This window comes from Netta rufina (assembly GCF_964035555.1).
Source record: "Netta rufina genome assembly, chromosome: 3".
In the NCBI taxonomy this organism is placed as follows: Eukaryota; Metazoa; Chordata; class Aves; order Anseriformes; family Anatidae; genus Netta; species Netta rufina.
The window spans coordinates 80441925-80459624 of record NC_140125.1 but is presented as its reverse complement, the minus strand read 5'-3'; the positions used below and the strand labels follow the sequence as shown (position 1 = coordinate 80459624).

Genomic DNA, 17700 nt, shown 5'->3' with positions numbered 1-17700 from the left:
TTTTCTTTGATGTGTACAATCCTTAAGTGATGATGGATAAAACCCTGGTAATCTCATGGTTACACTTTCTCGATGTATTTATTGTTCATACATTTTTTTTTCTACTATGTGTTTTATCAGGGACTGGTGCTGAGGTGAGGTTTACATTAAACCAGTATGCCTAACTCCCACTCACCTCAAGCTGGTGACTTTACGGACGCTTGCAGAGGTAATTGATAATCAAAGAACAGTTGAGATTGGAAGGGGCCTTTGAGGATGCTGCTGTCTAGTGCAGATACCTCCACTTCAGAGTAAAGCTTGCCTTCCCTTGTTCACACGGTTGTACACCAGTACCAATTCTGCTGCAGGTGACAGTTATTAGCAGAAGCAACAATGCTCAAGTACAGTATGTTAAAGTAAAGCTGTAGTGGTGTTAAATGCCAAAGCAAGACCAGTGTATGTGTTATTATCTGTTGCACTGAGTATGCAGCTGGAGATTAGGGTGATGTACCAATTACCTGATAATGAAAGTTTGCCCCTGGAAAAATTATATGGTAGAGACCTGGAGTGAGCTTTTCTATCTTCAGCCTCATGTCAGATGAGGCAGCATGAAAATATATTGAATTGTAATCCCCTTTTAAGGCAGGTGATTTAGCTGAGCGCACGTCTTCAGGCACCGTGACTCCAGGAGATGTCTCCTTGATGCAAACCTTTGGGCCTGACTGAAGCTCGCACTGCATTCTGCAGCTGGTGCCTGTGGCAGAGACACAGAGTGCTTCCCTGAGGGGCTGGGAGCTTTTGCCTCAAGCGACCTGCACAATTCACAAGAGCTGCAGAGTATCTTGGGCTGGATGAGGTGTGGGATGCCTGCTCTGCTCAGGGAACCTCACAGGGCAGCAGTTGTGCCCTGTGGAGTAACTGAAGGAACAATCTGCACTTTACTGAGCACTGAATAGTAGTTACTGGTAGCTGATCGTTGCACTGCGAGGAAGGTGGAGTGAGGCCTGTGGAGCTTTGTCCAGGTCCCACTGTTCTTCAGTATTTTTATCCCAGTGAGGTGCGTGCAATCATAGTCTTTATTAGTTTGTATTGAATGCCAAGCATAAAAGCACTCCAGATGCAGTGGAGGACAGAATGAAGAGCAATCCTGACAAACCAGAAAAGTGGTCTTGAAAAGACGCTTGAGAACACACAGCAAGTGCTGTCCCAGCAGGAACAGTCGGTTCCTCCAACGCAGCCGGAGGCTTTCCTGGCTGGCAATACCCAATGCTGCAGGGGATCTGGGGGACTGAGCTTGAGTCAGCAGCACACTGTTGTAAGAAAGGTAAATATTATCCTGGGAAATAGCCATAGTTTGAGTGTGTTGTGTGGGATTTTGTTTTTGCTTAAATACATCTAGCATGTACTCTATGTAATGCTACATTCCCATCTACTTGCTGCAGTCATATGTCAGCTTTTTGGGCATTGCATTTTAATAGAAATAGGAAATTAGTTGGAAAGAGGCTGGAGAAGAAAGTGCAATCAGGAAGCCTGAGCCATGATGACAGGGTGAAAGAAAGGCCAGTGGCTTCAGGCTTCCTAATACACTACTGAAGTGTATCGTTCACATGTAGGAAGAGCGTGCTACAGCCTGGATGTGTGACCTGTGTGGAAATCTCCTTCTCTCGTATATTTCTTGTGACCCATTCCTATCAGGACAGAGTCTACTCAGGGTGGTAGCTGTTGTAATGACAGTAACACGTAAAACTAAAGACTTTCTGGGCAACCTACCTCAACTAGTTGATACAAGGTCTTTAAATTGTGCTCTTAATGAACGTAGCTAAAAAACAATTTACTGCTTTCCCAAAAATATATTATATATATACACACACGAACAAAAATGAGGCTAATTCCCTGTCCAGTCCATGTTCTTACCTTTTACCTTTACTGACCCTGCTCAAATGTTCAATGTTTTTAGATGTTCTCTGCTGCACGTTTCACACTTACTGAACGCAGTTGAATCATTTTTCTCTTTTGAATCTCAAAGTTTTCAAAAGTTGGGCTGCAGATTTCCATGGGGAAATTCAGATCTGTATGGGAGTGAACAGATTTTAAAAACTGGAGGAATGGCAATTTATATTTTGCAATTTACCTTGATACTCTGCTGTGACAACAAGGCTTAGAAAAGAGATGTGCAATATTAATTGTGAATACATGGAATTAAAAAGAAAACATCACGGAGTAAAAGAGTAAGAGAAATTTATTTTTGCTAAGAATATCAATAATTTCATTTACACAAACTAAGTGACCATTAATATTTTTATTTATTTAAATAAAGTCATGTTTATGCACAAAACCACTGTAAAATAAGCTAGCAAACGCACAAGAAAACTACTAAAGACCTAATTAAATTTGCTTCCATGCTAAAAATAACACTAACGAGGCATTTGAGATAGCTGTCCAAAGTTCTTAATGTTCTACTAGGCATAAGTTAAAGGACTTCTAACTTTGTGAAAACTGTAACAAAAGCCACACAGGAAAAAAATCACTTAAAGCCACATTTCCTCACAAGATTTTAAGCAGTCTGTAATGTCAAACTCACTAACACTGATTTGAAACTTTGGCTTATGCTCAAAACAAGCATCCATTTTGAAAGTAGCCAGACTATTTTCCATTTTGTTTATACTTTTGATGAAGTTGTGCTCATCTCAGTCTGGCGAACTGAGTAATGCAACATGCAGACTGACAAGTGCTCATTAAGACAGCAAGACACTGTCACAAGTGTGCTGCTCTTTTCTTAAAAAGAAGTGCTAAAAGGAAGCAAGAAAACATGCTGAATCAAAGCTGAGAGATGACTGGCTCTCGGTGATTAAGTAGATGTAATGCAGTTGATAGAATTATGCCCGAGAATGAAGCAGGACAAAATTTGGTGCAAAAAGTGAAGCGCTTACTCCTTGTGTGCATTGTAAGATATTACAGTCAAGCTAGCAGCTCTGAAATGTGGACTGAAGGCATGGACTCTCTAACCTATGGCACATCTTTATTCAATTGTTGGGTTTGTATTTCACTTAAGGCTGTGTCTTGACTGAGGCTCATGCTGTTCAGTCGTAATTAATTTACCTTCCTTTCTTTTTAAGGGGAAGATAGGGGGGAAAATTATAGAGGTTGCCCCCACTCCACTTCCCTTTGTAATTAGCTTACACCATTAAGTCTTATCAAACCACAGAGAGCAAGCAACAGAACATATTTTTAAATAGAAGCTTTTCCAGCTACAACGTTCAGCTTACATCAGCAGCTGTGATCAGCTTGATTTCTGTATGAATAACCAGGTGTGCCTTCCTGTCCTTAGCTCCACTGAGTAGCGGATGGAGAAGGGCAACGCCAGACTGTCCTTCACTATCAGTGAAGGACAAAGAACTTTTTTTGGGGTGACAATAAGTGATTTTAATTCCATTAGGAAACAGATCATGTACAGACACTCCTGATCAAAGGGCACCTGGTATGGCTGGTAGACAGCTGGTCTACGGCCTACTGCTGGCAGCAATCTTTGCACAGCTCTAGGTCCATCTGTCTGATGTGGCACTGAGAGGGGCGTTAGAAACCAGCAGGTAGAAAATAGTATACCTAACTAAGTAAGAGAGACTGAGCAATTTTTGGAAGGATATTAAAATGAAAATTATTTTGGTCACATTATAGATTTTAGAGCGTTATGAGTCAATTACTTATGTATGGTTCCTATGGCGTACAAAATACCCGATGATAAAATGGCATATCCAAAATACAAATAGAGAGAAGAAACGCTTCTCTGGTGCTAGCCTAAGGGAGGCAATTTTCCAAAACTGACAAAACCTCATTGCACAAGTCAGGCAGTGAGAGAGGCCTAGAAGCCATGGTCCAGGCAAGTCTCTGAGCAAGGCCATCAGCCTAGCACTGGAGCTCTTCTTCGCTCTCAGGAAGCCGGGTGCCAGCGAGAGAGCTCTGGGCACTGGCATGGGCTGTAGAGCTGAGAACTTCTTCAAAACTGCCCCCAGTGTGGCTTGTCCCACCAACCTTGGTCTGAAACAAGGCAAAGAAAGAACAGTGAGTTCCTCTGCTTGTGCTGTAGCAAGTCCCATTTGCATTTCACCCCATGACTACGGAGGGCTGGGAAATGTTTAAAGCAGGCAAAAAACATGGGTGGTGGTATTTTGTTGTTGCTTTTTTTTTTTTTTTGTCAGTCAAATAAAGCAACCCCTTTCCTCCACCAGCTTTTAAACTTCTCAGCTGCAATTGTCAAATCTGTCTAGAATTACCATAAACCTAAAGGAACTTTTCCCATAAGTAGATTTGAATTAGGATCCTGTATCATGCCAGTGACCTTAGTGTGGTTCTTTATGAGTGCCTCACACTTGCTTTTCTGTTTTTCCAGTTCTGCACAGGCTGAATAAGGGATGGGTATTAAAATGAACTGGTATATATACATCATTTTCCTGAGAGAAAAAAAATAAATTACGTTAATGGGTATAACTGTGCTCACAAGTCATCTACTTTCAAAATGCTAAAGTTTGCTGAATTGGTGAATATAAGAAGTAAAATAAAAAAAATAATAATTAAAAATATGGCTGAAAGTCTGAAATATAGTTTTTCTAAACCAGAAAAAAACTTTACCTAAATATTTGGAAACGATAAAGACTATAAGAGGAGACAAAGCAGGTTTGACCGGGTTGTCTTGGTAAGAGAGCATTCTTTTGTGGTTTTGTCTTGCTGACAAGCCTGATCAAAGTTGATTCATGCCTGAAAATAGGACAGAACTTTTCACTCCATCCTACAACTGCAGCAGGATTTAAAGAAAAGATGGCATTTTTCCAGCTTGCCAGCCACCGAATGCTTAGGAAGATTATTTTAATTAAATGAACACTGTGGACTAAGTTTCCAAAGGGTTAATCCCATGTAATCCTTTGTTTCATCAGCTAGCACAGGAGCTTGCCTGGTTTGAAATTTCAATAACGTAGTAGAATGCGTGATGATTTCTTCTCACAGTTTGAGTCACAATTATTAAAAGGTCCTGTCTCAAGAGGTAAGTCTGTATCCATTCTGCGAGTGAGCACAGCCCACTAGAAGGTATCAGTTTATTCTTTGTTTTTTTTTTTTCAAGTAACAGAATAATATATATAGATATATAGATATATAGATAAATGCTGGCAGGCCCAGAACTTGCAATGAATATGCAGCCACTGCCTAGTAAAGCTGTTAAGTTTTCATAGCAGAGCTCATGACTGTTTCCTAATTAAAATTCTCCACAAAAATAACGTTGATTCAAACTGATCATAGTGAGCGTGAAGGTAGAGACTATTCCTGCACTATTTCAAATGATTCCAATAAGGTGCATCTAAATTTGGGTACCTAAAAACTATTAATGAGGTTTCATTTTCTGTTTACATTTCTGCCTGCTCTTCCATAAGAAAACAAGAATGATGCAAGTCACTTACTGAATGCCTCTGGCCAACACCCCAGTATTTACAACAAACATGTAGTTCTTCAGAATTCTGATTTTCAGAAAAGTTTAAGAGTCAGGCATCCAGTTCCTGTTGATTTCCACAGGAAGGTGAATGAATTCACTCTCCTAAGAAAGCTGCAACCCAAAATCCAACCCAAATCCACTCTCAAAAGCAAATGAAATTGAATTTGAAGTTTGACTTCTAAATGAATGAAATGTGAAAGGCAGTTTTCACTAACAACAGAACACTATAGGACCCTGAAAATCTGACAAATAAATAAATAAATATAATGCTGAGGCTAGTCTCTTTTGCCAGAAGCCTCTTTAGAATATTGTCCCCCTTTTCAGATCACAGGAGGACCCTAGAATTGAAAAGATAGTCCTTTTCCCTCATAGGACTTCCTCAAGTCCTCAGAAGAGAAATAAAAAAGGATGAACAGTTCTGAGGCATTCCACGTTGCCCATTGCCTGTGTTGGTCGCAACCTAGGTCTATGACTCCATTCTCCTTCCTCCATTTGCCCAAAGAAATGAAAGAAAGAGAAGAGAGACAAAAAGATATTTGAGAAAATGTCAGTGGGTTTGCCAATAAAGCTGGACAATGAAATGAAAGTTACATGGTATGCAGAAGCTGACTTCAGACTCAAGACTTCTTGTTTTGCCTTGCTTAACTAAAGATTCTGTGAAGGGGGATCTAAGGGCACCCCGAGCACCTAGCAGGACCAGAGCTGGCATGACAAGGAATTCCTCTAGAAGAATGCCTTGGCTCAATCAGCAAAATACGATCAGGCTCCTAAAGTTGATCACTGTGAGAAGAAATGGTCTTCAGAGCCCAGCAGTTAGAATCAGATTTTCCTCTTTCTAAGTGACACATGGAAACAGACACCCCACCCCACCCCTGACGCAGAAACAGCATCACTCACAATTCTTCTTTAGCCCTCAATGCGAGGTGAAAAGGCTTTGGGCTGCCTTCTCACAGGTTAGCCATAACTGTAAGAAGAGTGGATTTGTGGAGACTGGAGGAGTCCAAGAGCAAGCTTGGGAGCTGAATGTACTGACAGCACTAAAAGCCCTGAGAGTAGGTTTAGTGACTGAATGACTAAAAGAAAGTGCTGCACTTCTTCAACATGGTTTCTTCTAACTGACAAGTGGTGGAAAAAAAAAAAATCCACTTCAGACCTCAGGCATTCCAGTGAGCTGCATCCCTTATCTAAATGGGCATAAGTAGAGGGAACACAAAATCATAAGCAAGTGATAACACCCAGCTGCAACAGGCAGAAATTTGGATCTTTCAAGCTGCGGCATCCTGCTGCATGAATAGCTTTTCTTACAAGGAGATCGAGCATAAAAAGCATTTTCAGCTAAGATTGAAAGAATGAGCAGGAATGTATGTAAAGGTACTGAGCTGAGTCCCTAAAGGTCAGAGTTTTGTTCTAGCTCTGCCACTAGACTTCCTTGGGATGCTGACTCCCACCTTGGAATGATATTTCCGTCTCTGACAGGGTGCAATGGAGATGCCATGACCCTACATTATCATGACTTAAAGCTGTCAAAGCAGACTATCTCCTAATAAAAGTGAACATGAAAAAGCTGAATATGATAGTGCAGCTCAGCACTCTTTGATGCACATGCTGATTTAGGAACATGAAAATAAATTAAGTTCTCTACTGCTCTGTATTTTCCTCAGACACTGACTGGAAAATATTACCTGCTGTATGATTTCGCAGAGGTTTGGAAAGACAGACCTTGACCATGCATCTGCTGCTTCAGTTCTAGTGGTAATTTGCATTTTATGTAACAAGGAATGCCCCTTCCCCAATGGATGGCCATCTTCTTGACACTTTAATATTTTACAAACTGCAATGCCCACTGACATTAATCCAGTATTGTCAGTTCCCCATAAAATGAGGTGCTGCATTTGGCCCTTTATCACTAACAGACTGTACATAAGATGTTAGAATTTTTCTATAGCAGTAAAATGCCATTTCATGGGCACACTTACCAGATGAATAAGAACCATCTTTTTTTTTCCCATTTTTGATGCAAATTTGCCATTCTCTTTCCTGCATTAACAGGTGTTATTAGTGATGCCTGATAACTTTCTCATCAGATGTTTCTGTCCCACAGCAAATATGTTAATATAGTTTTGAAATTTTAAATACAGACAAAATATTGATATTAGAGAGAAAATGGACACCTGCACTAAGGAAAGACTACTTCAGTGCTGAGAGCATAGGTGGTATGACAAAATAGAGTTACATGACAGCTCCCATCAGCTGAATCAGGGGCACTCAGTGAGTACATCTCTAGTGCTGCAAGGAGAGTAGCTCCAGCCAGGACCTAATTTCAGTCTGTAGACAAACAGTTGTGTCTGCCTAGCATGGCACAGCACAAAGCTCATGAGACCACACTGCTTGCAAAACTGGACTTTGTGTCTCCACATGGCTCTGCCTCATACAGCATAATGAACTGTGGTTACACCCGAGATGTCTCTGTTTTCCACTTTAGTATGGGCATATTTTTGGCATTTTTGAGACCACTTGTTTACTTTGGCAGACAACAGAAGTAGTTTCACAGCAATAAAGCAGAGAAAGATTATTTTTCTGATTTGTGTTCACTTTCTAATAATGCTTCTGAAGTTGCATGAAATTTGCATGAAATTCTTGATTCAACAGCAAATTCAATCACCTTTCTGTACAAATGACAGGGACAATGAAGCCATCACACTTCAAGCATAGCCATATAACAGTCTTTAACCATTACCTTAAGGCTTGTGACAGTGGTCTCAACCTTCTCTTCGAATGACTTGAAAGTTGGAGAATTCCTAAGAGAAGAAGAAAGTTGAAGCAAGTCAGTTGCAAACTTAAGGAGGTAATGTCACAATTTCATCAATTTTCACCAAGCAACAATGGACTAAATGAAGAATGGCTGGCAGCACAGGTCTGTAGACTGATAGGTTATAAACAACTGCAAAAGCAAAACCTGCCTTGTAATTGAGACCAAGCAGTGACTGCCCTTCCTATCCTCTGATAAATTTATTATGTTCTCAGAAGGAAGAACCAGTGAACAGCGGCCTAAATCCTACATTTCTATAGTTTTATCCATTTGTGGTTTTGCCATAGTGCAATTAACAATTTTTTTCATTTGATGAGTAAGTTTATAATTAATATGATTAAAAAGATGGTTGTTCAAACTTTAACATTGCAGAGGCTATGATGAAGGAGATTAAAACTACATAGGAAGTGGGTCCCAAATGCCTTTGAGGAATCTTGCCTGTGCCTATGATTTTGTGACCTAGGTCTAACCTGTTGTTTTCAAAGATCTTAGGGAGACTGTGTTCCTAGTGTGTCTGTCTAACAAAGCTAAGCATTGCTTAGCTTTCACTTCCCATAGAAAAGAACACAGCTCTGGTTGTGGGAGAACTGTGAGCTGAACATATCTTAAAAAGAGCAACAGCTGTGATTTTCCTTCTTAAAGCATGTGGCATACCTGGTTTGCTAGCTTGCTTTACAACCTCATTCTTTTCTCCATGACTTGAAACATAGCTTCTCTCTAATTTTAAATGCATGCAACCGTTTTTGCATTTCTTCCTGCAGACAGAACACACTGACCACAACTATTATCTATCTCTTAATATTATGAACATAACATATATACTGTCCTAATGTTCTCAATTACAGCGCGCTTTGTGCTTCATGATTAGTGAATAGTCTGCACCTCAGAAACTGCTGTCCTGCAGGCTTCCTCTTATACTTTCTTCACCACACAACACAAAACGATGCCAGGAACTACCTTTCCCTGTCAGGTGCCCATCCATACACTTTTGCCATCCACGGGGAATGGCAAACATACGCAGCAGCCTGTGGTTTACTCTGCAAAATGATGAAGCCGATGGCTGCTAAAACTTGCATGTTCCTGTTTACATGCACTGGGAACTTACCAAGAGCATGACAGTGACCTCTATTTCTGCAAGCACGTTTACATCATATCCCTCATCAGATTAGAGTTAAATTGGCTCTAATTTAAGGACAGGGCAAGCAGAAGCCAGTTGGAAAAATAATGCCTATTTACTTTTGGTTTCTGTTAAAGGGTCAAAGGGTCTCTGTTGAAGGGTCAAAAGGACCCTTTGAGAAATTGTTTTATGATTTCTGTTTGACCCATGGGTCACTCTGGTGAGTGTTTGCCTTAAACTATTCACCTGTTGAAGTTGAATGAATTGCCATCCATTGCGTGGTTAAGAGGTTTGTTTTCCCCATACGCTTGGCAGGGAGCCGAAATACTAATATATTTAGAGACTGGGAGGGTAAAAAGGAAGCTGGATCCTAATTTTATTGAAAACAGTAAGAGCTTTACTTGAAGAGACATTGATATTTGGCGACAGTCAAGTAAAGCATGATTATAGCCATTAAAATATGAAAGCACTCATAAAATCCCTGCATAGGAGCACGATCCAAAGCTGCTGGAGTGGAAACCATCGCTGACATTAATGGGCTTTGGATGATGTTCTAGAGACAGCAAAACAACTGAATTTCAGGTGCAGTAATACAAATCTGATAACACTCAACTACCCAAATACATCTCAGAAGTGCTCCATTTTTCATTTATTCAAAAAGATCAAACAAGAGGTTAAGCAGTTAATACAATTAAAAAGGAAAAAAAAAAAAGGAAGCCACAGATGGCCAGTCCTACAGACCTTATCTATGTGAATAACCTTAATTGACTGAAGTCATCTGACTAAAAAACTGCATGACTAGGATCAAGGTATGCAATTCCCCCTCATTACAATGCTGAACATCAACATAGCAAGTACAATATGGGTAGCGTATTACCTCATTGCAGGCATGCTTATGGAATGGCGAATAGAGTAACTGTGGGATGAAACCAAAAGATAAGGAAAAAAAGTTGTAAAATCCAGTTTGCAAAACGATCACAACATACTGTTTTTATTATTTGAATATATCTATTTTTAAAGTTCACATAGAAGTATTGGTACTCCACTCTCGAGGGCAACAGCTTGTCAAACTTACCTGTGAATTCCAGCTCACGTTCAGCACTGAAGATCTTGCCACCACACTCTCATGTCAACTAAACTGCAGTTGCATAGGGCTCAAAGAACAATGAAGTTCCTGGCAATGTCCATTTAAAGGACACAGAACCAACCCCGCCATCTAACACAGACGTTCATGATATGACAGAGGAACGGAAAGCTACCTTCATGTTCCTCGGTCACAGACAATAAGCTTTGTGCTTGGTGAATGCAGCACGCCTCAGGTCTGTGAACCTGATCAGAGCTGGCTGGAAGCAGTACGTAGGCAGGCAGCTGCCTGCCTCTGTTGCATGTACAATGCATATAAATGGACTGCACTAGCCGACAGTTTGTATAGCCTAACACAAGAGGTTTCTTCAACAGAAAAGAAAGCCACTCAGCTGTAGAAGTTTCCTATCTCTTCTGGGATCACCAAGCATAGAAAGCACTGTTCTCCAAAGCTCTCGTCCACCTTTCCTTGCCGCACTCTCTTCTTCCATCCTCAGGCTTCCCAGCAGCATGTGTATCAGGATGTTGGAAGGCAGATGATGGAGTCTCTACAACATTCAAAAAATCTCCTTATCCTCTTCTGCACCTCTACCCCTGCAGCTGGCTTCTCATCCTAACCTCTTGACTTAACTAGCCACATTCTTCTACCTGAGCCACCAAAGTCAAATCCGCTGTCCTAATTTCACTACTGCTGGGAAGTCTGTTCTGAATAATCTTTATTTGAAGTACAAGAACTCTCCATAACTACATTTACAACTGAACATTATGAGTAAGTTGCACCCTACAAGAGTACAAGAGTGCTGTTTCCAAAATTCATGTGTGGCTACTTTCAGTGTTGAGTGACAGCCGCAGCTTGGTCTGATTGGAGCAGTTGCTGTCCCTTAAGAGCATTAAGGGACAGCAACATTTGGTTGCAATTAAGCAATGCATGATCATAACATTAAAAAATGGAGAGCTCTCATATAAACAGCACGTGCTTGTTCTGAATTATACAAATTCAGAGAGGCACTGTGTTGATAAATACACAACTTTTTTTTTTTTTTTTCCAGATTCAAGGTGGGGGGAGCTATTTGGCAAGAAGGTGGAGCAGCGAGATGTATACGAACCATTTTTTGTTGTGTGCATTTCAAGCTTTTGCTAAACTCAGATGGACAGAAACTGATACCAGATAACACAAAGTTTTCACGTTCAATTTTTCACATCACATTTAAGATTTATGGAAGACTAGCCCAAACATTTCATGAGTGCAGATCTTTAACAATTCTAGTTAATTGAAACAAGCATGCTTGTCATGTTAGTCTGGTAACACATGATGAACAGGCAGAAAATAAGAGTTTGGAAGTATTTCAGCATAGACTGCTCCTCTTCTAGCAGCAAAACATTTCAAATATGAATCTCTGAATAAGATTACATTGTGCCAAATTAAATTTGCACAGCTGAGAGATGGCATGTGACAGACAATCTGAATACTAAGTGAATATTTTACTAAGTTCATCTTTTAATTTCCTTAAAAAGGTGAGGATGCAAGTTGTAAGAACAGTGACAATACATACAATGTTTTAATGGAAACTTATAATACTAAGCTTTTTTAAAGACATCCCTGTCTGTGATGGTGAAAGATTTCAGAGGCTCAGTGCAGCTGCAGAGGACAGAGATCTTTCATGACAAAATCTGCCAGATACTACATTTTGGCTTCATGTCAGAGTGAGATAGTAAGGTCAATCTATATACCACATTTTGAAGTTTTCTCAGTGAAGTAAAAGCCCTCATTAGTATGACACTTAGCTGAAGAACAAAGTTTTTCTCGAACTGCCCCATGCACTGGCAGTACCACCAGGCCAGATGGACTGCAGGGACTGAGGGCTGTTCAGCCTCTCTGCTGGGTGTACTGACGTAAAGCCAAACTGCGTATAGAATCTCTCAGCATCCATAATTCATCATATGGTGAAGTGCTTTACAGCATTGGTATAGTCAAGCTCCAAAAAATACAAATACCTTCTTTTTTTAATTAGGTTAAGAATCAGTCTTACCACTGGAAATTTCCCCAGGGGTAAAGACTTTTAAGCAGTCAGCATGTAGGCTTCATGACTAATATAATTTTGCTTTATTGATGAGGTGGTAATTTTTTCTTTTAAATGAATTTTTATAAAACTGTGCTGGCTGAACAGAAGTTTTGTGGTGTGCAGAGTTCCAACCTTTGACAGAAAATGACGGTTAGGAGTACGGTATTACATATAAGCAGGTTTCCCCAAGAGCATCTTTTGAACGCATTCATTATTTGAATTTGAGACTAATCTACTCAAGAGCAAGGCAAACATACTCTAGCCACTTTGCCCAGTCCTTTCCTCATTGTACTCACCATGCTGTAAAAATGAGGCATTACACTTAGTAGTGTACCAAATGCTTTTATCATACATAACTAAGTTGAAAGGAGAGAGTTTACTGTGTTACATTTCATAAAACACATCCTGTTAAATACAGAGGCAGTTTTTGAGGACAATAATGTGTCTTACCTAATTGAATGCGATCTTTGGTGGATGCACAAGAAAAGAAAAGCAAGAGTTAGAAGTATTATGAAAATGCAACAAAAATTTACATATGTATCTGTAGTATGCCAAACTGCCCAAGGAAAAAAAGAAAATCATTTGCATTCAAATCTTGTTGCTGGAAATCACACTAGGCCGTAGATCAGTTCAGATTCCTTCAAGGCAAGATTTTTCACACACTCCTTCACTACACGCAGTTGTATACTCTCTACTCAGCAATGAATGGAAGTTCTGTCTGCTAAACCATGTGTCCTCTTCATTAGATCAGATTTAATCAACGTTAGCCAGTTTCCCTCCCAAAGTCCTACCTTACCCTCATTAAGGAGGAAGTACAGGCTAACTGGAAATTTACATGTACATCAGTGAATGTTTTCCTCACTCCTCCCTCTACATTTTTTAATCATCTGAGTTGAGATAGATATGGCAAAAAATAAAAAGCTTATTAATTCCTAAAATTGCATTTTCTAAAATCTTCCTTGTTTAAATTAATACTTGAAACACTCTGACACTGTTTTCCAGCTCACAAAAAAACTTAATGAAGGTAGCAGCACTGGGACAGTCACACTGATATGCAATATTTAAAGGATGTCACTAAGGTGCCGAAGTCACAAAATGAGGCAGACAGCCTCTCCTTCATCAGTGTATTATTGATGTAGCCTTAATTAATGCCCACTTCAAGGCAACACCTGCCTCACGCAGTGAGCCAGATAGGTGGCACACGCTTAATGAACATCTCTCCAATAGTTATTCCTCACATCCTTTTCCAGTGTGTGGTGTGATGCATTATTTACTGCACACTACTCACACTGTGCTCTGAAGAAAAGCAAGGATTTATTCACGGTTATTTACAGGGCTCATCACCATGTATACATGCACTTCTCATACACATATGGATTTAACTCCACAACACGTTTCTGCTTTGAGCAGCTTCAGCAGTATTGTTACCAGTCATAACCTCCTTCTACTACCTGCTGCCTCCCAGTACCAGCCACCCCCTGCTCCATGCTAACACAGATATCTGCACAGCCAGGTGATAAGGGAATCTGTATTACTGCAGAGCTCTAAAAATCAGCTTGACTGGAGGGGCAAGTGACAGTAAAAATGAGAGAAAACAGCTGTTTCACCTGTCACCAAAAGAAATGCTTATGAAATTATATTTTCAAATAAGATAATATCAACATCTCCTTTAGAGGGGATATTAAGAGACACTGAGGTTTAAGGATGATAGTTTGGTGTATGACAGCTACATTATTTCAGGGAATTTAGCTCTCAGTGACTTCAGCAACGGTTCTTGAGTGTCCAGAACACCCCTAGGTGATGGAAATGCACAAAGAGAATGCACAGCAAGCATCCGCTCCTACAGCACTAACAGGTTAATGATTCCTGAGCCATCTCCAACAGATATTGGCCTAACCTGCTTCTAAAAACATCCAATGAGAGAGAGTTCCCAGCCTTCAGAAGTAACCTGTGCCACCGTCCAGTTTCATAGCTGAATGCTTTCCTGAACTTGCACATAAAATTTACTACATTACTACATTCTCCCTCTTCGTTCTTTATTCAGTCCCATTTTTCTATGTTCACATACTGTCACTGGCTGTATTTTCTGAAGCTCTGAATATCACTGTGATATTTCTCCACATTTCTTCCAGATCATGTGCATACCCTGCACTGCCCTGAACACTACAGTTGAGACCTTATCTCAACTGAGCAGAGCAAAGCAGTCCTCCCCCAGATCTTATAGGCAACACTACTGTGGAAGTTGGAATTAAGTTTGTAGTAGCAGAAGTAGCATGACAACATTGAATTGTGCTACATTCGTGAGCCACTAGCCTAGCACCTACTAGGCCCATATCTGCAGAGCTACCGCCCAGCTGGCTGGTCTGTACATCTCCATGTTTGATTTTTTTGCCCTCTGTCAATACAGCACCTTACTTTCCTTCATCAGTTTTTATTTCAGCATTTCATTTTGAATTCTACTCCTGCTGTCTAAAGTTGCCTGCATTCCCTCCCACTGCAGTCATCTTGGGGTTAAGTACATACACGATGCCATCACCTAAACTAGGTAGTAAAGTGATGAAGAGCAACGGACTCATGTCAGATGCCTGCAAAATCCTGTATTATGATGAGACCTATTCCCTGAATGTAATTTTCCGTTCCCTATGCCCTCTTCCTGCTAAAACAGTAACACTATCCTGTGCCTCCACTCCATCCTCTACTAAAGGTGGTGCCAGTTCAAAATAATCTTCTTGACAAACCCTTTTTTGTGTATGTCATTGCGTTATCTTCTAGATGCTTAGAAGGCAACAGGTTAATGCTTTCCTCCAGTATCTGGTTTACATTTCCCAGAACTTCCCTTGTCCCTTTCCTGAGGGATGAACTTTGCTTTCCTCCACCCCTCTGGGACCTCCTGTGCTTTCCCTGCTGGCTCCAGTCTCCTCTGAGAGGCACATTCATCTGCCTCATTCACACCACCAAGCTCTCCCTGCCTGCCCTCTGTCTCTTTCCACACATGCCTTTCAGCTCCTGGCAGGACTGAGGAATTATATTACCTTCACTCATTTTCAGAGTTTGCTTATCCCAGACAATGAATTTGAAAGAGGTCTGCGTGATCATGTAATTAAAGAGAATGTATGGGACAACTGAATGAAGGATGTATAAGCAGTATAGCTGCTGACATCCTAATTTGCATGCATACCTTTGTTAGCTTAATCTTTAAATGCATTTACTTGGATAGTAATGTAAGTGGTAGTGTACACATAGTAGTAATGTATGTGGTTTCCTTACTTTGTAGTTTCATTATTTATTTTTTCTTCTTTAAAACAAAAAAAAAAAACACAGAAATTCTCCCACTTGGTATGACGACTTGTTTCTAGATAGGCCATAAGCAGATCTGAAACTCTTGGATCTGCACAGACAGCTGTGGAGCAGTCCATTAGTATTGCAGGGCAAGATCCCAAGTTCACCATTATGTAAAGGAGCTGGGGATAAAGACCCTCAGCCACATGTCGTATCTGCTCAACATGGCAAGAGACATGCTGAAATGTAATAACATGTTGAAATGTGTAACTTCTGCTTCTTAGAGATCTAGCTCCACATTACTACCCTGCGAGTGACCTGGGACTCCTCTCTTCTTGTCTGCCTTCCTTCTCCATGTCAGAAAACGTTAACAGAGATGATAAGAGCTGGGAGTAGAAGGAAAGAAAAAAAAAAAAATGGCATCAGGATGACTGTAAGCTCTTTCAAAACCATCACCACCCCAGCAGGGGTAAAGGCCAAAAACACCAGACCTTCCAACATATGGGGAATTATGATGATCATCTGGATTTCAGAAAGCAGTTTCAAGTATCCATTCTGAACAGAAGCAGAACAGGGATTTGCATCTGGATGCCACTGGTGAGCATCAGCCTTAATGTCTAAACAACAGAATTAAGCCAGAGTCTGATGTGTGTTTAAACCAGCATTTAGGGAAGGGGCCATGATAATCCTTATGCATGAGATAAAAATATATGGATTAGCAACAAGGCAAACAATGAAACAAAGGACACATGCTTCCTTACAGCTTATTCCTCCAACCATGGCAAGGGCTGGAGTGGGAGAGGAGTAGAATTTAAACACAGCCATTTATGTGGTAACATTTACAGTGTGACCCGTCGCAGAACTGTTCCTGCTCCAAGATCTTACACCAGTTTCATTACTGGGGTAAACATACAAAGTATTACTCCAGATTTAGGGTTTTCAGCAGATGTAGAATGCCCAATTCATGCCATGCTTTATGTAACTAGGGGACACTGGCTACACCACCTGCTTCTTCATTGCCATGTGCCAAGAAAACTCTCCTACCCGAAAACAGCATGCTTCCACAAAAAATGGCAGTGCTAGTAAGTTTGTATCTTCCTGAAAAATGTTTGAAGATACTCATTTTGATCAAAGAAAGCTACTAGAAACAAGCTTCTCAATTAATTGAAACGTTTATGGACTTAGCTTCTACTTAGAGCCCTTGGCTAAAGGGTTAATGGGTTAAATACCACCCATCTGCTTTCCATGTGCGAATGAGAAGCGTGATCACCATCGGGACAGGGGCTGGCACTGATACATAGGTGAAAGAAAGCAGCCATTAATTAAGGGAAATATTAAAGGAAAGATGTCATTTATTACAGTGAAGACATTTCTGCCTTAGAAGAAATCTCACATGCTATGCAAAGCACGACTGATATGACCTGAGAAGTATTAAATTGTTAGTCATCCTTCCCTCCACCATCAAAAACTAGGTATTTGCACACCAACTCTTCGATCACTGCTGTAGGATCCAAAGCGATGAAGCAGTATGATGACCTGTTCACTGAGCACTGGCCTTGTTTTTCTTATATGAGGAAGTGTTAGAAAGAGCAGAAGAGACAACAGAATAGATGTATGCCACATGCTGCACAAATTTCTCATCATGAATTTCTCAAAAATACACAATACAACTGTAAAAGGGAAGGCGGTAAGAATAAGCAAAGGCATAAAAAAGAATCGTGAAAACAAATCATGCAGCTGAAATCTCAGCCTGGAAAGAGGGAACTGAACAACAGGATAAAATCTCAGGAAATAGCAAATGACATTGAAGGACAGCAGTAGGACTACATTCAGTATTTCTTATAATAGACGAGCCAGAAGGCATCAAAGGAAAAACCAAGTAGATCCAAAA

At 40.4% G+C, this 17700-nt stretch overlaps 1 protein-coding gene across 1 annotated transcript in view; it reads right to left on the bottom strand.

Annotated features, from left to right (window-relative positions):
* Window positions 1–3882: 3882 nt before the first annotated feature.
* The window catches only part of TPD52L1 (TPD52 like 1), a gene marked incomplete at its 3' end in the record, with an annotated part of 32595 nt that continues 18777 nt past the window's right edge, over window positions 3883–17700 (bottom strand). The window contains exons 4-6 of the mRNA XM_084284150.1: window positions 10262–10300; window positions 8196–8256; window positions 3883–4014 (exon numbers count right to left, since the gene is read on the bottom strand). Of these exons, the coding sequence (XP_084140276.1) occupies window positions 3883–4014; window positions 8196–8256; window positions 10262–10300 (232 nt within the window). The remainder of the gene's footprint in view (window positions 4015–8195; window positions 8257–10261; window positions 10301–17700) is intronic.